Source organism: Cyprinodon tularosa, unplaced genomic scaffold, assembly GCF_016077235.1.
Source record: "Cyprinodon tularosa strain WSP-4 unplaced genomic scaffold, ASM1607723v1 ctg1003, whole genome shotgun sequence".
In the NCBI taxonomy this organism is placed as follows: Eukaryota; Metazoa; Chordata; class Actinopteri; order Cyprinodontiformes; family Cyprinodontidae; genus Cyprinodon; species Cyprinodon tularosa.
The window spans coordinates 166326-191259 of record NW_024037787.1 but is presented as its reverse complement, the minus strand read 5'-3'; the positions used below and the strand labels follow the sequence as shown (position 1 = coordinate 191259).

Genomic DNA, 24934 nt, shown 5'->3' with positions numbered 1-24934 from the left:
AGGTCTATTAGAACTGTGTCCGTTAGAACTGTGTCTGTTAGAACTGCGTCTGTTAGAACTGCACCCAATAGATGCGATATTTAGGACAGTAGAATAATGAAACATCGTCCCAGGCGACTTTAGCGACTGATTGGTTTAAAGTTTTCTATCTGAATGTCAGAAACTTGCAGTAAGTCACTAACCTGTGGAATGAACTAGAGGAGCATGTAGGGATCTAGTCCGATACTGATACTTATATATCGGCCGATATCCGATACCGATCCGATTCAACTATTGAACGGATCAATCATAGATCTTGCCATTTGTCTGACGGCTTTAGCCTCGACATAAACATTGTTAAAAACTTAACATATTAACACAGATATAAATCTACATTATATTATTTATCAACAGATAAGCAACAAAAGGTTTCAGCTACTTTTCTATCCGCTCACCAACAGTAGAGGTGAGTAGAAGCAAGTAATATTTGAATATACTTTATTAAAAAAAGTACTTTTAGGAGTAGTTTCCCAGTAAAATTATTGCTACTGTTAAGTAATATCATGAAGTATCAATATGATGACTGGAATAAAATGGTTGAATTGTTTACCGACTGAGTAACTTTACTAAATAAAGAACATTTGAAGCTAAAATGCAGATGGCTAAAGTTTTAGTTAATGAGTAAACATTTGATTTTTTATGATACTTTTATCTACTGATGCATCTATAACTGGGAGGTCAAGGTAATAACCAGTAAAACCAGTACAGTGGATCCGCTTATAGTGCTTACATTGGTCCAGAGCCAGTTTGAACACTATAAGCGCTTTATTTACTAAAACCTAATTAACCGTTTTTTCACTCTCATGCAGAATATCATCTAAATGCAATTTGTTTGGTTTTTTAATGAGAAAAATGAAACGGAAAGCTTCCGCATTCAGGGCCGTAACCAGGATCTTTGAAATACCGAGGTCAATAGGTCAAACATTCCCATAAATCTTACTGACAAAAAAAACATCCTAATATGGCGACTTTTTAAAATATATTTTGGAAACATGAATAAGGAGAGTTAAATCACAACCTGATCAAGGAGGTAAATATGAACATGTTTATTATAAATATTCCAAAACTCACTAAATTACAGTATTTGAGTGAGTGAGTGATATTATTATTATCATTATACTATATTATTATTATTGTTATTAATATTGAATTATTATTACTAGTACTGTTATTGTCACCATGCATGTGCATGACCCACTAAACGAATCAAATGACTTCCAACAATATCTCACACTAGAGTGACCAGGTTTGGGTTTCTGAAAAGGAGGACACTTTTTGCCGGGCTGGACCGGGTACTGGAACCAGGTCGGGGGTCCGGGTACCCCGGCGGACGGGGGCAGAGAGCCAGCCGGCGGGGGGAAGCACGGGGCCGCCGGTGTCTAGGCTACCGTTCACACTCGGGTGGGGGCTCATGGACCTGAAAACATCTATTTATTGAATGCTTTGCTATTGTTGAGAACACGGCAGAACCACAGTACTCTGATATTTATAGATCTAGATGTTAGAGAGATGCCCTTTAGTGCAAATTATATATATAGGGCCCAAAAACATCAATGCATGAAAAAAATAATGAGTCGATTCCAATGCCAAACTAGAAGTAGAATTTCAGTTCCATCCAGAAAAAATGGATATGCTGCATTTTAAATATAGAATAGCAGATTTTTTCTTGTAAACTTTCTGTTAAACTTGGAGATATATTTTATTGCATATCCCAGTAAATGTTTCCCTTTTAAATCTGCAGCTCTCCCTGCTTCTCTCTGTTTAAACAGATTAATGAACCTCTTTACTAATAAAATGATGCCAGAAACAACATTTCTAGATGTGTAGCTCTGCAGTCTGATTCTGTCTGTCCAATAAGAAAACATTTTAACCTGGAACTGGGAGTCATGGTCCTCTGAGAAGGAAAACTTTTTTAACTAGTAAAGAACAAACTGTTTTCTCAGCTTCCTGCATTATAACACTAAGTTGTTTAAACTTACAATCTGTTGTCATTTTTAGCTGAAAAAGCTCCGTATGTCTAACCAACAGATTTTTCTCTGGTCATTTTAACCAAACCGTCTCCTAACTTTAGATAAGCATCTATGGAAGCAGCTGCTGGTTAATATTCACTGAGTGCTGCTGTGTTTCTCTCCTCCTCCACGTAGCGACTCTCTATGCAGTGAAATGCGACCAATCAGATGTCTCAGAGCAACCGATCTGATGATGTCACACAGAGAGGCGGGACACAGGAGCAGCGGGAGAGAAGAAAAAATCACGGACTGAAAACGCTCTGAGTGCAGATAGCTGCAGCTGACCTCTGTTACCCCCGCTGCCCCCGTCCTCCGGGGTTCCAGCCCCTGCAGCTCACGGCTGGGTTCTGCTGCGCTGTAGTCGACCAAACCCTTCATGATTTTAAAATTCCCCCGGTCATTTTTTTAGGTATGAAAAGTGTCCGGGAAACAGAGGACGTCTGGTCAGCCTATTTTCATCACATAGTTTGACATTTCTCTGAATTAGGTTTTCCGTATTTACTGAATTTATTCCAGTACCACGCAGGTCAAATGACAGTATCCTGCACTGTGTGCAGACGTAGCTATGGTAGCCTATGTTACTTATTATGTGCGGCTGTGCTGTGCCGCCGGTGCATTTTTTTAACAAGTCTGAAAATAAAGTTTGAAACAAACGGTTTCATAGAACAACAACATAGAAAATAACTGCATAGACTAGAGAAAATGAAAGCTAGCTACGTCTGTTCGTGTTGCGGATCTGCTGCGTCGCATTAAGAAATCACTTCACATATTTATCCCAGGTTCCCTGGATCAGAGCGTCCCTCACTGAGTTCACTTCTTTTTCAAACGATATAAAAGGTCAAAGTTTTTTAAACCAACATGCAGGAGGCCAGTCTTTATAATGCAGACTGCATTCCTCATCTCAGCTCTGGAAGAGACGACAGTCTCCTCCTCTTCATCCTCCCCCTCCTCGCTGCAGCACTGGTACCCGCTCCAAAGCGCTCTTTTACTTCCCAGATGTATACGGAATTTTAAAATTATTTTTGCACATAAATAAAATGTCAAAAAATGAACAATATAAGCAGATTTCTTGATTACTATAAACAGATTATTTAAACAGCATGTGAATAGAAATGATTCTGTCCCAAACCTTTAGATCTAAATAAGCGGTTGATTATTTTGTCCAGGACCACTATAAGCGGATTTCACTGTATATATATATATATATACATATATATATATACGTATATATATACGTATATATATATACGTATATATATACGTATATATATACGTATATATATACGTATATATATATACGTATATATATACGTATATATATATACGTATATATATACGTATATATATATACATATATATATATATATACGTATATATATATATATATATATATACGTATATATATATATATACGTATATATATATATACGTATATATATATATATATATATACGTATATATAATACGTATATATATATATATACTATATATATATATATATATATATATATATATATATATATATATGTAGATATATACGTATATATATATATATATACATATATATATATATATATATATATGTAGATATATATGTATATATATATATATATATATATATATATATATATATATATATATATATATATATATATATATACGTATATATCTACATATATATATATATATATATATATATATATATATATATGTATATATATATATATATATATATATATATATATATATATATATATATATATATATATATATATGTAGATATATACGTATATATATATATATATATATATATATATATATATACATATATATCTACATATATATATATATATATATATATATATATATATATATATATGTATATATCTACATATATATATATATATATATATATATACATATACATGTCTGGATGGCTAACCAACCAGACATCGTGTTGATCGACAAACAGCAGAAGAAGGCAGTAGTGATAGATGTGGCAATCCCAAGCGACAGCAACATCAAGAAGAAAGAACACGAGAAGCTTGAGAAATACCAAGGACTGAAGGAGGAGCCAGAAAAGATGTGGAAAGTAAGAGCAGCAGTGGTGCCAGTGGTAATTGGAGCACTGGGGGCTGTGACCCCCAAACTGGGAGAGTGGCTACAGCAGATTCCAGGTGAAACATCAGAGGTCTCTGTCCAGAAGAGCGCAGTCCTAGGAACAGCTAAGATACTGCGCAGAACCCTCAAACTCCCAGGCCTCTGGTAGAGGACCCGAGCTTGAGGATGACACATACCACCCCACCAGGGGGGAGAAAACAGGTTTTATATATATATATATATATATTTACACTGTGTGCAATTATTAGGCAACTTGTATTTTTGAGGATTATTTTTATTATTGGGCCACAATTTTGTTCTCAATCAACTCAAAAAACTCCTTAATATCAAAGTTTCATATTTTTGGAAGTTGATGTGTTTCTTTTTAGATTTGGTCATTTTATGAGGATGTCTGTGTGCAGGTAAATATTACTTTGCTGAATTATTAGGCAACATAATAAAAAACAAATATATACCCATCTCACTGGTTTATTTTCACCAGCTAAACCAATATAAGAACTTAAACTTCAGAAATAAACATTTGCGACATTCAAAAACAAAAAACCAAATCAGTGACCAATCTATCCTCCTTTCTCCACCATGACGCTCTAAATCCTTCCATCCATAGATCCTGTCAGAGTCTTGATCTGTGTGCGATCCTCATGGCGTGCAGCAGCCTCCACAGCCTACCTGTTTTCCCTCCCTGTAGATCTCACCTTTCATGAAGGACCACAGGTTCTCCATGGGGTTCAGATCAGGTGAACAAGGAGGCCATGTCATTATTTTCTCCTTTTAGCCTTTTCCTGGCCGCCACGCTGTGGTGGATTCTGATGCGTGTGACGGAGCATCGTCCTGCAGGAATATCAGGTGTTTCTGGAATGATGGCGACTTCTTCTTGTTCCACTGATTGAAGAAGGTGTCTTCCAGAAAATGGCAGTAGGTAACCCATGATAGGAGCCCATAGCATTACCCCACCTCCACCTTGCTGGCGTCTGAGTGGATGAGGAACTTGCTGCCCTTTCCTGATCCAGCCTGGTGTCCATCCATCCATCTGGACCATCTAGACTCTCTCTCATTCCATCAGACCCAAACACCTTGGAGGAATCAGTCTGCAGAGATTTCTTGGCCCAATCTTCACGTTTTGTCTCGTGCGTCTTGTTCAAAGGTGGCCATTTTTCAGCGTTCCTTACCTTGGCCAGGTCCCTGAGGATTGAGCACCTTGTGCTTCTCGGCGCTCCAGACACGTAGCAGCTCTGAAATATGGAACAACTGGTGGCTAATGGCTTCCTGGCAGCTTCACGCTTCATCCTTCTACATTCATGGGGAGTTATTTAGCGTCTTCTTCTTTCAACACTCTTCTTGCGCCCCTGTTGGCTATTTGCCAGGAACCGCTTGATTGTGCGATGATCGCGCTTCAAAAGTTTGGATATTTCCAAACTTTCCCTTCTCATTACAGAGATGAACACCAACTGATTTACTTCATTAGTAGTTGGCTTTCAGGCCTATACAGCTTGGAGGACAACATGTATGAAAAGGATGATGTGGTGGAAATACTCACTGCCTAATAATTCTGCACACAGTGTGTATATATATATATACACATGTATATATAGCTATGCTGTAAAATATTGTAAAACACTGTAGAAATGTCCACAGCTGTATATTGGTTATCTGTTCTTCAGGTGTACAGTATTTTATGTTCATTTTTTATATTTATACTTCATATTTTATGTGGATGCTATTTTTACTCATGTTTTAGGTGTTTTTTTTATTATAGTGTTTTATTTATTTACAGCTCTTTGGTCAGCTGTGGTTGTTTTTAAGCGCTTAAATAAAATTTGATTTTTTTTTATTCTCCCTCTTATTCTATTATTTTATGCACTTTTTAAGCTCCATTTCTGTGTGACCACTTTAGCTGTAATCTTAGCTGCTGTAATGCCATTATTTCCCCAGTGTGGGACAACAAAAAGAGTTTCTAATCTATGTAGTGTATATCTGCAGTTTCTTCATTAATGTCTCCAAAGTTCTGATGCCTTCAGGAAGTTCTCCCTCCATCTGTGATGTCATCAGTCTGTGGATCTAAACTAAAACAGGCTGCAGTGCTGAGGCAGCCGCCTTCTGTTCAGCAGGCTAGTGGAGCAGGTCGACCTCCCCAAGATGGCGCCCGTAGTTCCTGCGGCGCTACAGTCAATGCGGGGTCTACTATTATATATAATAAGGCCAGATTTAAAAACTGGAATTAAGAACATGAGGGAGCACGCCGCTGAAGCGGCCTTCAGGCTCTGACTGCTGCATTTATTGGACCAGAGATCAAGATGGCGTCTTTTGGAGGAAAGGCTTTGCTGATGATCCGAATCAGTCGTTCAGCACCGTCAACCTGAGAAACACGGATCTCCAAGCGACTGGAAGAGACCCGACGTTTCTCTGCAGGTCACAATGACCTGTGGTGGAACGTTCCAGATTCCTCCTCCTCTAACGGCTGATGGACGCGACCATCCGCAGCTTCCTGATGCGACTCCAGCCTCTGCAGGAGATACAGCTTCAAAGCAACATGGATCCAATAAGGACCCAGAAGGTAGAGAAGCTGCAGGAGGAGGAGTCCCTCCTCCAGGAAGTGAACCGCATCCATCCGGAGCCAATAGGATCAAAGATCCGTTCCACCCAGACTCTGGTGTTCATTTTCCCAGCAGTTAATGACTGAAATCACCATGACAACAGGAGAGTTAAAAAGCAACAAAGAGCAGCTAGCCTAACCGCTGTTCAGTAACCTTAAAAGTGTGACATCACTTCCATTTAACATCTTATAACTGGACCCTTTCTCCACCTCTTTCCCAGTCGTCCCCCTCTGACCGTTTCAGATTCCCAGTCTGGTTCTGGTCCAGCTCAGGAGGAACGCTGACCGACTGGTTCAGGCCCCCCAGGCTTACAGCCTTAGATCAGCCTGACCAAAGTTAGTCCTGCAGGTTTCAGGTTTCCTTCCTTCAGCTCATCAACAGGCTGTAGCTGACCTACCATCATCAGATGCTGGAGCAGAGAAACCTCTGAAACCTGCAGGACGGCCTTCAGCAGGCTGAGGAACCGGGGCCGGCCGCCGCATCAGAACCGGCGTCTCCACCGACCAGGAAACAGAACCCCTGAAGATCTCATTGAATGAATCAGAACCACACAGGACGGCTGCCATAGAAGGCCTGTTTTTATTGGATCAACACAGACGGGGGCGGGGCTTAGCGGTAGCGGCGCAGCTGCAGGGTGTTGCGCCTCTTCCAGGCGGCGCGGCGGGAGCCTCCGATGGTCAGGTGGAACTTGTGACCCTTGCCCAGGCCGCGGCTCTTCTTGCCGGCGGACGTCAGGCCGCGCATCTCTCTGTGCTTGTGCACGGCCTTGGTGATCCACTGGGTGTCCGGGTTCCGTCTGACGGCCTTGTGGGACGGGTCGATCAGAATCACCTCGAAGAACTTGTAGGTGGAGTCCTCGCCCACCCAGTAAGAGTTGAGGACGCGCAGGGCTCCGCAGTGACGGCCGGCGCGCTCCTGTGGGACAGAGACACGTTAGAGGACATGTCCTTCAGAACCCATGGAGACCATGGACCAGAACACAGCTTCAGCTCCATCAGAACCTCTGGACCCACAGCTCCATCAGAACCTCTGGACCCACAGCTCCATCAGAACCTCTGGACCCACAGCTCCATCAGAACCTCTGGACCCACAGCTCCATCAGAACCTCTGGACCCACAGCTCCATCAGAACCTCTGGACCCACAGCTCCGTCAGAACCTCTGGACCCACAGCTCCGTCAGAACCTCTGGACCCACAGCTCCGTCAGAACCTCTGGACCCACAGCTCCGTCAGAACCTCTGGACCCACAGCTCCATCAGAACCTCTGGACCCACAGCTCCATCAGAACCTCTGGACCCACAGCTTCAGCTCCATCAGAACCTCTGGACCCACAGCTCCATCAGAACCTCTGGACCCACAGCTCCATCAGAACCTCTGGACCCACAGCTCCATCAGAACCTCTGGACCCACAGCTCCATCAGAACCTCTGGACCCACAGCTCCATCAGAACCTCTGGACCCACAGCTCCGTCAGAACCTCTGGACCCACAGCTCCATCAGAACCTCTGGACCCACAGCTCCATCAGAACCTCTGGACCCACAGCTTCAGTTCCATCAGAACCTCTGGACCCACAGCTCCATCAGAACCTCTGGACCCACAGCTCCATCAGAACCTCTGGACCCACAGCTCCATCAGAACCTCTGGACCCACAGCTCCATCAGAACCTCTGGACCCACAGCTCCATCAGAACCTCTGGACCCACAGCTCCATCAGAACCTCTGGACCCACAGCTCCATCAGAACCTCTGGACCCACAGCTCCATCAGAACCTCTGGACCCACAGCTCCATCAGAACCTCTGGACCCACAGCTCCATCAGAACCTCTGGACCCACAGCTTCAGCTCCATCAGAACCTCTGGACCCACAGCTTCATCAGAACCTCTGGACCCACAGCTTCATCAGAACCTCTGGACCCACAGCTTCATCAGAACCTCTGGACCCACAGCTCCATCAGAACCTCTGGACCCACAGCTCCATCAGAACCTCTGGACCCACAGCTCCATCAGAACCTCTGGACTCACAGCTTCAGCTCCATCAGAACCTCTGGACCCACAGCTCCATCAGAACCTCTGGACCCACAGCTCCATCAGAACCTCTGGACCCACAGCTCCATCAGAACCTCTGGACTCACAGCTTCAGCTCCATCAGAACCTCTGGACCCACAGCTTCAGCTCCATCAGAACCTCTGGACCCACAGCTTCAGCTCCATCAGAACCTCTGGACCCACAGCTTCAGCTCCATCAGAACCTCTGGACCCACAGCTTCAGCTCCATCAGAACCTCTGGACCCACAGCTCCATCAGAACCTAGAGACCCACATGTGGGCCGAACCTCCACTGAGCTCTCAGCTCCCCTGGAGCCAAACTGTCCAGAGTGACCCGGTTCAGGAATGATGGAGAACATCTGAGAAAAGGGCCAATCTGAGCAGCACAGTTCTACAGAAGTGCTCTACAGCTGTCTGACCCCACCAGGGAGCGGCAGAGGGGGAGGACAGCTGCAGCAGCACTGCTCCATCTCAGTTGGACCATGATGAAGGTGGATGAACCTCCCAGTAACCCAAACTGGTTAGTTAGAAGAGGCAGACCAGGATCCAAACCTGAACTTCCTGATTCATGCTAAGCTAACCAGTGTCAGGGTTATGATGACGTCCAATCAGACTGAAGTGACTCCAGTTCAGCCAATAGGAGCATGGCTTAGCTCCAAGCCCCTCCCCCTGGAGGGAGGCATCTTCAAACCAACCCTCTGATTTAGCGACCGCTCTACGTCACATGACCTCACCGACCTTCAGTCTCATCCACATCAGTCTGAGCCCGTCTGAGAGCAGCTACGTTAATAAACCAGAGAAGAAGAAAAGCATTCCTGCTGCCTCACTTCAGGAAGGTTTTACTAAAAGCTTTCCTAAAAAGTTAAATCAATCCTCTGGACTTTGTCTCCAAGTTTGAAGACGTTTCTCTTCCATCCAGGAAGCTTCTTCAATCCAAAATGTCAGAAATAGCGTTTAGTTCCAGGTTTTATCCAGCAGCCCAACAAAACCTGGTTTTAGTTTAGAAAACATGCAAATAGAAACGGATGAACGGGTCAACTATCGCTGCATTACAGGTTTATGAAAGCTGAGCAACCCCCCCCCCGATTAAGGTTGTTTTCTCTCCTAACATAGATGCTTCCTTCACGCTCCTCTTAAATAGGGGTGTAAATCACATCCATCATGGCGATTCGATTCAGTATCGATTTCCTGACCCAGCGATTCGATTATTTTCGATACTCAAGAATACACCACAATTCGATTCGATTCGATTAATCGGTTAGTTATTTTTTTATTATTATTATTTTTTTTTTTTTTACACCTTACAGGCTAAACAAAGTTTCAAGTTTGAAATAAATCAATGAAAGCTGTAATATCATTATGCATTTTCTTTAGAAACAACAGCAAATAAGAGAAGTAGAAAAGTTGCATCAAAAAATACTGCAGAATATCAGTGTAATGAGTTCAATGCAATACCTCGGCTCCAGAGAAACTGTCCAACATATTTTTTTAGAATGTAATAAATATATTCAGGAAAGAGAGATGTTGCTTAGAGAGTTAGACAGGAATAAAAATAAACTAGATATAAGGGAATTGTTTCAAAGCTCATCTGGGGATGTAGTTTTTGGGGGTATTTTTAATTTTCTAAGAAGAACGGGTATTTTAGGGAGAATATAATAGTTTGTCTGGTCCATACTCCATTCTGGAAGGTGGCGGTAATGCACCTATAAGTTGTTTGCCAACCGCCATTAAAAAAAAGAAGAAGAAGAAGAAGGCTTCAGAGTGTTGACGTCACCGCCCCCTTGAGAGACGCTCCGCTGCTCCTCTCCCAGATTGTAGCTGACCGCAGACAGCGCCGCAGACAGGAGGCCGGCTAGTTTTGTTTTTATGACCGAAATTGCGGAAAACAACTCGTGAAGTTTGACCCGCTAGAAGAGAGAGGTGCGCGAGAACACTGGAACCCTTTTTCCACCTGGATCTCCGCTCTTTTTGGCCCTGATGTCCCTCCGTCGTCGGACTAAACTCGCCCCCACTTCCTCACCGCCTCGGCCGTATCTAGACCCACAGCGTGTAGCGCAGACCACGCTTCAATATTGAGCATAATTTAAAAATGTCTGCATCAAGCTCACTGCAACACACTGCTGTAAGAGTATAACCAGGAAGCGAGGTAGGAGGGCAAAATAGGTTTAGCGCCACCGCAGCACAGGAGGAGAATTACGCCCAGGAGCAAATGGATAAAAATAGACCGGAGGAAAAAAAAAAAACATGAATCAATTATCTTGTGGACGTATCGATGCATCGATACAAAACCATTATTATTTACACCCCTACTCTTAAACCAGCTTCCTGTATGGGAAGTGAAACGTCTTCAAGTTCAGAAACAAAGTTCAGAGGATTGTTTTTAACTTTTTTGGGATGACTGAGAATCTTCGCCGTTTAGCTTCCAGTTATTTTCACACCATGAAGACTTTTCTTCCTCTCAGAGTGAACAGATTTCTAACAGAAGGAACCAACCGTGTAGCTTCTAGGTAGAAGCGTCTATAATTACCTTCTCTGCTCATTCTACCTCCAGCAATTAACCCAATCAGGTAAAAGGACCAAAAATAAAACCGTTTGTTGATCAAGTGGAAATACTTCACAGAATTCTGACCTTAATCAAAGCTAGTTATTAGTTACTGAGAGTTTAGATTAGGACTGGAACAATTGGTTAAATACATTACTGAAATAATGAACTAATCTAGTAATCAATCCCTAACTGAGCATAGAGGCTGTTAAAGCTGCCTTTAGCTGACAGAGGGACCCGCTTAGAGCAGGAATTATACCGAGATCATAAATGTTATCATTTAAGAACTAAAAGGTTTTAATCAATCTGCTCCATCCTCCTCAGGTGGAAAAGTTTGTTTCAACCGTCTTCTTTAAGGGACCTTTAACTATTCGATTATTCATTGAAAAGTAATCGACAGATAAATCTATTTGCCAGATAATCCGTTAGTTGCAGCCCTAATCTGACCCGTTGTGTCCAACAGGACAGACGTGCTGATCTAGAAGCTCCAGCTCTCTAGAAGATAAACCGTTAGACTGGGTGTGAGCAGAGGTCTGCATAAACAACCCAGGTTGGACAGCTTCACCTAGATCTACTGATGACCAAGCTGCTGCTCCACAGTTAAAGAATCTAGAAGATCCAGATCTATCAACCACCACTGAACTAGCAGGCCCTCAGTGCTGTGACACGGCAGAGTGAGTGCAGGCTGTGGGCCGCCTCTGACTTTAAAAGCATGAGATGATGTGGATCCAGAGGAGCCTGGATCTGCAGACGTTCTCCTACCTCAGCGGTGGACTGCAGACTGCGGGCGAATTTCAGCTGGTTCACGCCGTGATGCACCGGCTTGCCGTAGGTGGCTCCCTTGGGGACGGGGCGTTTGCGGCCTCCGCGGCGCACTCTGACTCTGTAAATGACGTACCCTGCAGACGGAGCACGGTGACAGATTACAGACCTGCTGAGGTGGGGGGGGGCAGAGCGGAGCTCCAGAACAGAACTCACCCTGCTTGGCCTTGTAACCCAGCCGGCGAGCCTTGTCTGGCCTGGTGGGTCTCGGGGCGCGGTGGAGGTTGGACAGCTGTCGGTACTGCCAGCAGCGGACCCGGAGCAGGAAGCGCATCACATCAGACTGCTTCTTGCGCCACAGCTCCTGCATATACCTGTAGGCTCCCATGTTTATTTACCTGCAGAAGAAGAAGTCCCAGTCAGCCTCTGCAGCCTGAACATGGCTGCTGGAGCCAGCCCTGCCGCCGACCCGGAGCCAGCCCTGCCGCCGACCCGGAGCCAGCCCTGCTCTGGAACCAACCCTACTGACCGGACCAGGACCCGGAGAGGCAGAGATGATCTGCTGGATCAGAGAGGAACTCCTCCTCTGAGAGGATCCACGTTTCCCAGCATGCTACAAAACACAGCGGCTAGGCTAACCGCTAAGCTCAACTCGCCTGCCTCCAGCAGCCAACATTACACTTATTAAAGTTATATTACCATAATAAAACAGCGACTCAAACTACAACCCATGAAACATCAGATAAAACTAAAAAATTGTGGATTACTTTAATTTCTGTAGCTTAGCGACAGCAATGCTAACAGCTAGCGGCTAAGAGGCATCAACCTAACAACCACCTAATGCTTATTTTTACAGTATTTATCAAAAATAGAGCAGATGTCTGGATGATGAAGAACCTCTGAACTGATCCTCTAAACTAAAACCAACAGATGAAGCTGAATAAAGGAGGATTTTAATGGATTGAGGTTCCTTCATCAGGACAGAAAAGTCTCGCTTACTTGATGGCGCACCAGCCGGAAAGAAAGAGAGAATTTACCCAGCATGCTTTATGAGCTGCTGTAGTCCACTTCCTCTCGGTGCTCATGGGAAATGTAGTTTTTAATGATTAGATTTATTCTCGTTATCATCTTTAATTTTATATGTTTATTTGCCATCTCTGCTTATTATTACAATAGACATAATATAATAGCAGACCCCGCATTGACTGTAGCGGCGCAGGAATTACGGGCGCCATCTTGGGGAGGTCGACCTGCTCCACTAGCCTGCTGAACAGAAGGCGGCTGCCTCAGCACTGCAGCCTGTTTTAGTTTAGATCAACAGACTGATGACATCACAGGTGGAGGGAGAACTTCCCGAAGGCATCAGAACTTTGGAGACATTACTGAATAAACTGCAGATATACACTACATAGATTAGAAACTCTTTGTTGTCCCACACTGGGGAAATAATGGCATTACAGCAGCTAAGATTACAGCTAAAGTGGTCACACAGAAATGGAGCTTAAAAAGTGCATAAAATAATAGAATAAGTGATCCAGTAGAACTTTTTATTGCCTTCCTGGAATGGGTGACAATAGTTGAAGAAACTTTTGGCACTCAAGATGATATCGATGCTGTATTAGTTGGTACTCGCTGATAACGATACCACCATTTTAGTGCTGGATCAGGGCTCCAGCTGATACTGGTATCAGTATTGGTGCAACACTTATATTTCAATCAATTCAATTCAGTTTATTTCTATAGCACCAATTTACAACACAAGTCATCTCAGGTCACTTTACAGTTTCTCCAGACCATCCACTCAAATTGGTTCAAAGTTTTCTATCTAAGGAAAACCAGCTGATTGCATCGACTCATTGACTCTTCAGCAATCCCTCACACTAAGCATGCTTGTAGCGACAGTGGAGAGGAAAAACTCCCCTTGAACAGGAAGAAACCTCCAGCAGAACCAGGCTCAGTGTGAGTGGCCATCTGCTGAGGCCCACTGGGGTTCAAGGAGACAGAAGCAGACATAGAAAAAGAAGCATAGATACAAAAGGCAACTGTCAACCAGCTCCACAGGCGGCCCCGTCCAGGAAACACACAGCCAGGCAGACGAGCTCCGAGCCAGCTCCCCGTCCAGGAAACACACAGCCAGGCAGACGAGCTCCGAGCCAGCTCCCATGTCAGAGGATGAAGAGAGCACATCCAGTTAGTCACAGTCAGAGAAACAGGACTACACTGGAAAACAGGCCAAGCTCCAACATCTAGAAACAAAGGTGTTGATGGCAGCAGCACAGCTGATATTTCTCTCCAGGATGGAGTCACAGCCAAACAGGAACAGACCAGATGAAGCTACTATGAGAAAAAGCAGAGAGAGCAGAACGTTAGAGATTGAACTAACAGATTCTGCAGAGTGGGAGAATAGAGATAGAATGAAGCAGAATGATGAAAAAGGGGTCCCTATGTCCTCCAGCAGTCTAAGCCTATAGCAGCAGAACTATAGAGATAGATCAGGATAACCTGAGCCACTCTAACTAGAAGCTTTATCAAAAAGGAAAGTTTTAAGTCTAGCCTTAAAAGTAGACAGGGTGTCTGCCTCACGGACTAAAACTGGTAGTTGGTTCCACAGGAGAGGAGCCTGATAACTAAAAGATCTGCCTCCCATTCTACTTTTAGAAATTCTAGGAACCACTAGTAAACCTGCAGATTGAGAGCGAAGTGCTCTGTTAGGAACATAAGGAACAATCAGATCTCTGATATCAGATGGAGCTTGGCCATTTAAGGCTTTATATGTGAGAAGGAGGATTTTAAATTCTATTCTGGATTTAACAGGAAGCCAATGAAGAGAAGCAAGGATAGGAGAGATATGATCTCTCTTTTTCATTTTCATCAGAACTCTGGCTGCAGCATTTTGGATCAGCTGAAGGCTTTTAACTACAGTTTGTGGACTTCCTGATAGTAAAGAATTACAATAGTCCAGCCTTGAAGTAACAAATGCATGGACTAGTTTCTCAGCATCACCCCTGGACAGGATATTTCTAATTTTAGCAATATTCCTCAGATGAAAGAAGGAAATTCTAGAAACCTCTTTGATCTGGGATTTAAATGACAGGTCCTGATCAAAAATAACACCAAGATTTTTTACTTTATTATCTGAAATCAGTTTAATCCCATCCAAATGAAGCGACTGACTAATCAGCTTTTTTTTCAGAGACTCTGGTCCAAAGACTATAACTTCTGTTTTGTCTGCATTCAGAAGCAGAAAGTTAAGAGTCATCCAGGTTTTTCTGTCTTCAGACATGCCTGTAATCTATGTAATGGGTTGGCTTCATCTGGATTATAGACAGATATAGCTGGGTATCATCAGCATAACAGTGGAAATTAATCCCATGCTGTCTAATAACTCTACCGATTGGGAGCATGTATAAAGTAAAGAGAATTGGTCCTAGCACTGATCCCTGTGGTACTCCACAGGTAACCTTGGAGCATGAGGAAGATCTATCATTAACATGAACAAACTGAATTCAATCAGATAGATCAGATTTAAACCAGTCTAGAGCTGTTCCTTTTTAATTCCAACAAAATATTCAAGTCTTTCTAAAAGAATATTATGGTCAACTGTATCAAATGCAGCACTAAGATCCAACAGGACGAGCACAGATACAAGTCCATTATCTGAGGCCATGAGAATATCATTAGTGACTTTCACCAGAGCTGTTTCAGTGCTATGATGAGCTCTAAAGCCAGACTGAAACTCTTCAAAAAGTTCATTATGGTGGAAGTGATCGCAAACTTGTTTGGCAACTACTTTCTCAAGAATTTTAGATCAGAAAGGAAGATTGGATATAGGTCTATAATTGACCAAGTCATCTGGGTCAAGAGACGGTTTCTTAAGCAGAGGTTTAATTACAGCAACCTTAAAAGCTTTAGGTACATATCCCTGTAACAGAGATAGATTAATCACATCTAAAATGGAGGAGGAGATCAAAGGGAATACCTCCTTAACCCTAACCCTAACCCTGGTTGGAACTGGATCTAACATACAAGTTGAAGGCTTAGATGAAGACAATAATTTTGCTAACTCAGAAAGTTCAACTAGATCAAAGCAGTCTAAACCCGGTTCAGATTCCATGACTACCTCAGGTACAATCGCGGATAGAGGAGTGCTTATGATCTTATTTTTAATAAGATCAATCTTATTTATAAAGAATCCCATAAAATCATTGCTGCTAAGAGCAGGTGGAATGGACGGTTCAACAGAGCTATGGCTCTGGGTGAGTTTGGCAACTGTATTAAAAAGAAATCTAGGATTATTCTTATTCTCTCTCTCTCTCTCTCTCTCTCTCTCTCTCTATATATATATATATATAGAGAGAGAGAGAGAGAGAGAGATGTATGTATATTTGTGTACAGCTGTATCAATAGGTTTCTGTATATAGTAATGAAATAATAAATATATCTGGCAATGCATCCATCCTCTCAGAATATTAAATTACTCATAACCTCACTAAGAACATTGATATAAACCGAACCATTTGTTTGTTTCAGCAAAATAACAAAACTGTGAAAATTTGTTCAATATTCAGGGAGTTAAAGTTGATTAAAATTGATTCTGTTTCTGTTCAACTCATCACACTGAGCGGGGCTGTCGACCTCCCCAAGATGGCGGCACCAAATCACGTCAGCGGCCATGGGTGGAAGCGATCGATGCGGATCTCCTTTGATGTTCTTTAATCAAACTGAATGAAAGCCTCGCGATAAACCAGCGGGAAAATAAAAAGTGATCCTGAATGCGCATGCGCGGTGAGCAGCCAATCAGCTGCAGGAAGCGAACAGCTGCTGCCTTCACTGACGGAGAGTTTCCGGGTTTGCTCCGGTTCCTTCTTTGATTTGAACCCGGCGGTCTGTGACGTTGATCAGGTCGCTCACCTGACGCACCTGCTGCCAGAGGACAGGTAAGGCGGCGGCCATGATCCCGCTGTGAGGCAGCAGGTGGACATGGGGAAGGGCTGTAAGGTGGTGGTGTGCGGCCAGGCGGCGGTGGGGAAGACAGCCATCCTGGAGCAGCTGCTCTATGGGAACCACTGTGTAGGTGAGCAGCCAGGGGGCATCAGGGGGGCTCCATGCTGAGGGGGGGGAGGGGGCATCAGGGGGGCTCCATGCTGAGGGGGGGGGAGGGGGCATCAGGGGGGCTCCATGCTGAGGGGGGGAGGGGTCATCAGGGGGGCTCCATGCTGGGGGGGGGCTCCATGCTGAGGAGGGGGGCTCCATGCTGGGGGGGCTGACTGATTGTGTCCCACTGTTGGTGTCCAGGCTCAGAGTCCAGTGAGACCCAGGAGGACGTGTACGTGGCCTCGGTGGAAACGGACCGAGGCGTGAAGGAGCAGCTGAGGCTTTATGACACCAAAGGACTGCAGGACAGCCAGGACCTGCCCAAGCACTACTACTCTGTGGCAGACGGCTTCGTTCTGGTCTACAGCGTGGACAGCCTGGAGTCCTTCCAGAGGGTGGACGTCCTGAAGAAGGAGATCGACAGGTCCAGGGACAAGAAGGAGGTGATGCAGGCCCCTGCTCCTCAGTAGTGGTGACCTCCAGAACCTTCCTCATTGGGTCAGATGACTGCGGCCCAGCAGACGGCTCAGGGAGGAGGTTCTGGTTGGAGGAAGTTAGGCTCTAAAACATGATTACTGTGGAATAGAGCTGAAACAATTCATCGATTACTGAAACAATCGTCAACTAATTTAGTGATCAATAAATCATTAACTGGAGTATAGAGACTGTTTATTTCAGTAAAAAATCTTCTTTGGTCATCCGATTATTAATCGACAGATTAATCGATTTGCAAATTAATCTACTCTGGAAATAAGCTTCTGTCCTGAATGAGGCTTGATTAGTTTCTAATGACAGAAGAAGGTTCTGATTATGTCACATTTCAGACCGATCTGTGATGTCAGCACGGCCTGTGATGTCAGAGCGGTCTGTGATGTCAGCGCGGTCTGTGATGTCAGCGCGACCTGTGAGGTCAGCGCGGTCTGTGATGTCAGCGCGGTCTGTGATGTCAGAGCGGTCTGTGATGTCAGCACGGTCTGTGATGTCAGCGCGGTCTGTGATGTCAACGCGGCCATAATGTCAGAGCGGTCTGTGATGTCAGAGCGGCAATAATGTCAGAGCGGTCTGTGATGTCAGCGCGGTCTGTGATGTCAGAGCGGTCTGTGATGTCAGAGCGGTCTGTGATGTCAGCACGGCCTGTGAGGTCAGCGCGGTCTGTGATGTCAGCGCGGTCTGTGATGTCAGAGCGGTCTGTGATGTCAGCGCGGTCTGTGATGTCAGAGCGGTCTGTGATGTCAACGCGGCCATAATGTCAGAGCGGTCTGTGATGTCAGAGCGGTCTGTGATGTCAGAGCGGTCTGTGATGTCAGCGCGGTCTGTGAGGTCAGAGCGGTCCGTGATGTCAGAGCGGTCTGTGATGTCAGCGCGGTCTGTGAGGTCAGAGCGGTCTGTGAGGTCAGAGCGGTCTGTGAGGTCAGCACGGCCATAATGTCAGAGCGGTCTGTGATGTCAGAGCGGTCTGTGAGGTCAGAGCGGTCTGTGATGTCAACGCGGCCATAATGTCAGAGCGGTCTGTGATGTCAGAGCGGCCATAATGTCAGAGCGGTCTGTGATGTCAGAGCGGTCTGTGATGTCAGAGCGGTCTGTGATGTCAGCACGGCCTGTGAGGTCAGCGCGGTCTGTGATGTCAGCGCGGTCTGTGATGTCAGAGCGGTCTGTGATGTCAGCACGGTCTGTGATGTCAGCGCGGTCTGTGATGTCAGAGCGGTCTGTGATGTCAACGCGGCCATAATGTCAGAGCGGTCTGTGATGTCAGAGCGGTCTGTGATGTCAGAGCGGTCTGTGATGTCAGCGCGGTCTGTGAGGTCAGAGCGGTCCGTGATGTCAGCGCGGTCTGTGATGTCAGCGCGGTCTGTGAGGTCAGAGCGGTCTGTGAGGTCAGAGCGGTCTGTGAGGTCAGCACGGCCATAATGTCAGAGCGGTCTGTGATGTCAGAGCGGTCTGTGATGTCAGAGCGGTCTGTGAGGTCAGAGCGGTCTGTGAGGTCAGCACGGCCATAATGTCAGAGCGGTCTGTGATGTCAGAGCGGTCTGTGAGGTCAGCACGGCCATAATGTCAGAGCGGTCTGTGAGGTCAGCACGGCCATAATGTCAGAGCGGTCTGTGATGTCAGAGCGGTCTCTGATGTCAGAGCGGTCTGTGATGTCAGAGCGGTCTGTGAGGTCAGAGCGGTCTGTGATGTCAGAGCGGTCTGTGAGGTCAGCACGGCCATAATGTCAGAGCGGTCTGTGATGTCAGAGCGGTCTGTGAGGTCAGAGCGGTCTGTGAGGTCAGCACGGCCATAATGTCAGAGCGGTCTGTGATGTCAGAGCGGTCTGTGAGGTCAGAGCGGTCTGTGATGTCAACGCGGCCATAATGTCAGAGCGGTCTGTGATGTCAGCGCGGTCCGTGATGTCAGCACGGTCTGTGATGTCAGCACGGTCCGTGATGTCAGCGCGGCCCGTGAGGTCAGCGCGGTCTGTGAGGTCAGAGCGGTCTGTGAGGTCAGAGCGGTCTGTGATGTCAGCGCGGTCTGTGATGTCAGCGCGGTCCGTGATGTCAGAGCGGTCCGTGATGTCAGCGCGGTCTGTGATGTCAGCGCGGTCCGTGATGTCAGAGCGGTCCGTGATGTCAGCGCGGTCCGTGATGTCAGCGCGGTCCGTGATGTCAGAGCGGTCCGTGATGTCAGCGTGGTCGGTGATGTCAGCGCGGTCTGTGATGTCAGCGCGGTCCGTGATGTCAGCGCGGTCCGTGATGTCAGCGCGGTCTGTGATGTCAGCGCGGTCTGTGATGTCAGAGCGGTCTGTGATGTCAGAGCGGTCCATGATGTCAGCGCGGTCCGTGATGTCAGAGGGAACATGGCCTCCTGTCATCTGTCCCCTCGGGGTCTCGTCCTGCAGCAGTAATGGCCGTCACTCTGACTGTTCGCTCACTGCGTTCTGTCTGCAGGTGACCATCATCGTCCTGGGCAACAAAAGTGACCTGAGCGAGCTGCGGCAAGTGGAGCAGGAGGCGGCGCAGCAGTGGGCGCGTTCTGAGAAGGTGAAGCTGTGGGAGGTGAGCGTCACGGACCGCGGTTTGCTGCTGGAACCCTTCATCCAGCTGACCAGCCGCCTCACCCAGCCGCAGAGCAAGTCCGCCTTCCCTCTGCCGGGACGCAAGAGCAAAGGCACCGCCTCCAATGACATCTGAGCCAGAACCGATCGGACCGGAACGCCTGAGGCTGCTCCTCTGCTGCAACAAGAACCAGTGCAATCTAGAACCCTCCATTAGGTAGAACCCAAAATTAGTGGGTAGAACCCGACATTAGCTGGTAGAACCCGACATTAGCTGGTAGAACCCGTCATTAGCTGGTAGAACCCGACATTAGCTGGTAGAACCCGACATTAGCTGGTAGAACCCGACATTAGCTGGTAGAACCCGACATTAGAGGGTAGAACCCGTCATTAGCTGGTAGAACCCGACCTTAGCGGGTAGAACCCGACATTAGCTGGTAGAACCCGACATTAGCTGGTAGAACCCGACATTAGCGGGTAGAACCCGACATTAGCGGGTAGAACCCGACATTAGCGGGTAGAACCCGACATTAGCTGGTAGAACCCGACATTAGCTGGTAGAACCCGACATTAGAGGGTAGAACCCGTCATTAGCTGGTAGAACCCGACCTTAGCGGGTAGAACCCGACATTAGCTGATAGAACCCGACATTAGCTGGTAGAACCCGACATTAGCTGATAGAACCAGACATTAGAGGGTAGAACTCGACATTAGAGGGTAGAACCCAACGTTAGCTACTAGAACCCGTCATTAGCTGGTAGAACCCGACATTAGAGGGTAGAACCCGTCATTAGCTGGTAGAACCCGACCTTAGCGGGTAGAACCCGACATTAGCTGGTAGAACCCGACATTAGCTGGTAGAACCCGTCATTAGCTGGTAGAACCCGACATTAGCTGGTAGAACCCGACATTAGCTGGTAGAACCCGACATTAGCTGGTAGAACCCGACATTAGCTGGTAGAACCCGACATTAGAGGGTAGAACCCGTCATTAGCTGGTAGAACCCGACCTTAGCGGGTAGAACCCGACATTAGCTGGTAGAACCCGACATTAGCGGGTAGAACCCGACATTAGCGGGTAGAACCCGACATTAGCGGGTAGAACCCGACATTAGCGGGTAGAACCCGACATTAGCTGGTAGAACCCGACATTAGCTGGTAGAACCCGACATTAGAGGGTAGAACCCGTCATTAGCTGGTAGAACCCGACCTTAGCGGGTAGAACCCGACATTAGCTGATAGAACCCGACATTAGCTGGTAGAACCCGACATTAGCTGATAGAACCAGACATTAGAGGGTAGAACTCGACATTAGAGGGTAGAACCCAACGTTAGCTACTAGAACCCGTCATTAGCTGGTAGAACCCGACATTAGAGGGTAGAACCCGTCATTAGCTGGTAGAACCCGACCTTAGCGGGTAGAACCCGACATTAGCTGGTAGAACCCGACATTAGAGGGTAGAACCCGTCATTAGCTGGTAGAACCCGACCTTAGCGGGTAGAACCCGACATTAGCTGGTAGAACCCGACATTAGCTGATAGAACCCGACATTAGCTGGTAGAACCCGACATTAGCTGATAGAACCAGACATTAGAGGGTAGAACTCGACATTAGAGGGTAGAACCCAACGTTAGCTACTAGAACCCGACATTAGCTGGTAGAACCCGACATTAGCTGCAACATTAGAGGGTAGAACCCGACGTTAGCTGCTAGAACCCGACATTAGCTGCTAGAACCCGACATTAGCTGGTAGAACCCAATATTAGGTTATATTGGGTAATATCAGACCTTAGCTGGAAGTGAAGGAGGTTCCTCTGGAACCAGAGTGATGCTGAAGGAGCTGCTTGGTTTGCAACCCAGAGGAGAACCTCAAACCGGGACAAAGAACCGGACAAACTGGAAAAAGTTTCTTTATTTGATGGAACGTTCTGTGGTACATAAACAGAAGAACCTTTCAGCTGTCGGCCCGCTCCAAACCCAGAACCTTCTCTCTAAGCTGCCAATGCCATAGATGATCTATTAGTTTTAGTAATGGGGTCCGTTAGTCTGTCAGCTCACGGGGGGGGCCTCTGAGAAGCTCCCTGTGGTCCTGATGGATGGGTTCTGGGAACCTCCGGGTTCTACGGGTCAGAATGATCAGAGTTTAGTTCTGTTTGTCACTTTAATGATCCACATTCCTGGAGGTGTGAGGACGACGTTCCAGGCTCTGTTAACCTTCACTCTGCTGCTGTCGGTACCGATAATAATAAAGACGAGATCCGACCCAATCCGACTCGGTGTCGTTTAATTCTTCAGAGAACAACCAGAGCAACTCATCGGCACAGAACATAAATCACAAGCATGTCCATCCATCTCTAGAGACATCTACAGGAGTGAAACGGCTCCATCTGGTGGAGAGGAAGCCGACAGCGCCGGGTGGAGAATCTGGACCTGGAGGGGTCCCCTGTAGAACCATGAGGTAACGGAAAGCCACAGCTCCTTTAGAACCAACAGAAGCTGGAGATTAGCCTTTATCTGGAAGGCAGAACCCCTTAGCCCCGCCTCCTGACACAAACCCTGCCCCCCGGGCGTTAGGTGGCGTAGCGTTTGGTCCGCTGCCTGGCTATCATGTCATAGAGCTGCATGGAGCCCATAGAGCTGCATGGGGCCCATAGAGCTGCATGGAGCCCATAGAGCTGCGTGGGGCCCATAGAGCTGCATGAAGCCCATAGAGCTGCATGGAGCCCATAGAGCTGCGTGGGGCCCAAAGAGCTGCATGGAGCCCATAGAGCTGCATGGAGCCCATAGAGCTGCATGGGGCCCATAGAGCTGCATGGAGCCCATAGAGCTGCGTGGGGCCCATAGAGCTGCATGGAGCCCATAGAGCTGCGTGGGGCCCAAAGAGCTGCGTGGGGCCCATAGAGCTGCATGGGGCACGTAGAGCTGCGTGGGGCCCAAAGAGCTGCGTGGGGCCCATAGAGCTGCATGGGGCACGTAGAGCTGCGTGGGGCCCAAAGAGCTGCGTGGGGCCCATAGAGCTGCATGGGGCACGTAGAGCTGCATGGGGCCCATAGAGCTGCATGGAGCCCATAGAGCTGCATGGAGCCCATAGAGCTGCGTGGGGCCCATAGAGCTGCGTGGGGCCCATAGAGCTGCATGGAGCCCATAGAGCTGCATGGAGCCCATAGAGCTGCGTGGGGCCCATAGAGCTGCGTGGGGCCCATAGAGCTGCATGAAGCCCATAGAGCCGCGCGGGGCCCATAGAGCTGCATGGGGCCCATAGAGCTGCATGGGGCCCATAGAGCTGCATGGAGCCCATAGAGCTGCATGGAGCCCATAGAGCTGCATGGAGCCAATAGAGCTGCGTGGGGCCCATAGAGCTGCGTGGGGCCCATAGAGCTGCATGGAGCCCATAGAGCTGCATGGAGCCCATAGAGCTGCGTGGGGCCCATAGAGCTGCGTGGGGCCCATAGAGCTGCATGAAGCCCATAGAGCTGCGCGGGGCCCATAGAGCTGCATGGAGCCCATAGAGCTGCATGGGGCCCATAGAGCTGCGTGGGGCCCATAGAGCTGCGTGGGGCCCATAGAGCTGCATGGGGCCCATAGAGCTGCATGGAGCCCATAGAGCTGCATGGGGCCCATAGAGCTGCATGGGGCCCATAGAGCTGCATGGAGCCCATAGAGCTGCGTGGGGCCCATAGAGCTGCATGAAGCCCATAGAGCCGCGCTGGGCCCATAGAGCTGCATGGGGCCCATAGAGCTGCATGGGGCCCATAGAGCTGCATGGAGCCCATAGAGCTGCATGGAGCCCATAGAGCTGCATGGAGCCAATAGAGCTGCGTGGGGCCCATAGAGCTGCGTGGGGCCCATAGAGCTGCATGGAGCCCATAGAGCTGCATGGAGCCCATAGAGCTGCGTGGGGCCCATAGAGCTGCGTGGGGCCCATAGAGCTGCATGAAGCCCATAGAGCTGCGCGGGGCCCATAGAGCTGCATGGAGCCCATAGAGCTGCATGGGGCCCATAGAGCTGCATGGGGCCCATAGAGCTGCGTGGAGCCCATAGAGCTGCATGGAGCCCATAGAGCAGCATGGAGCCCATAGAGCTGCATGGAGCCCATAGAGCTGCATGGGGCCCATAGAGCAGCATCGGAGCGCGTGTCGTTTCCAGAAAGTCATGTGACCGATCCAGGAGCTGTTTCTAACTGACTAATTCACTAAACTGGGTTTAAAATCATATCTGTCAACATGATGCATCTGCTAAAAATGTTTCATCTTTTGCTGTTTATCATTAAATTGATGCAGAATTTTGGAGCCTAAAAGGAATAGAAACGTTTCACCTGTTTTTATTTTCATCTTCTCCTTGTTTCATCCTTTTCCTCTCAGTTATCACTCATCTTATCTGAATTAAAGTTCATTTCACATTGACTCTTAGTTTATTTACTGTTTTTACTGCACTTATTGTTTTAGAAATCTGATTTAAAATCCTAGTCCACAAGCATCCTCATTCACATTTTACCCTAAATGTTCATGTTACGATTTATGTTTAGATTATTTATTGGCTGCATCGAAAAATATTGAAGATATTTTCTATTTGAACAGATATGAAATAATACAATATAACCTCTAATAACTTAATATCATTGTGCTGGGGGGGGGGATTTACCATTAGGCAAAACTAGGCAACTGCCTAGGGCCCCATGTTCCTGGGGGCCCCATAAAACTC

General features: G+C 46.8%; 2 protein-coding genes across 2 annotated transcripts; one reads left to right on the top strand and one right to left on the bottom strand.

The window, feature by feature from the left end:
- Positions 1-7323: 7323 nt before the first annotated feature.
- On the bottom strand, positions 7324-13176 carry rpl15 (ribosomal protein L15). The gene is made up of 4 exons (XM_038276348.1): positions 13108-13176; positions 12325-12506; positions 12109-12245; positions 7324-7678 (listed from the first exon to the last, which is right to left on the bottom strand). The coding sequence occupies exons 2-4, from the start codon at positions 12494-12496 to the stop codon at positions 7373-7375; spliced, it is 615 nt and encodes a 204-aa protein (XP_038132276.1). The 5' UTR covers positions 12497-12506; positions 13108-13176; the 3' UTR covers positions 7324-7372.
- Positions 13177-16908: 3732 nt separating this feature from the next.
- On the top strand, positions 16909-20679 carry nkiras1 (NFKB inhibitor interacting Ras-like 1). Its single transcript, XM_038276338.1, has 3 exons — positions 16909-17182; positions 17404-17645; positions 20127-20679. Exons 1-3 carry the CDS (start codon positions 17089-17091, stop codon positions 20367-20369), a joined length of 579 nt encoding a protein of 192 aa, XP_038132266.1. The 5' UTR covers positions 16909-17088; the 3' UTR covers positions 20370-20679.
- The last annotated feature ends 4255 nt before the right edge of the window (positions 20680-24934 follow it).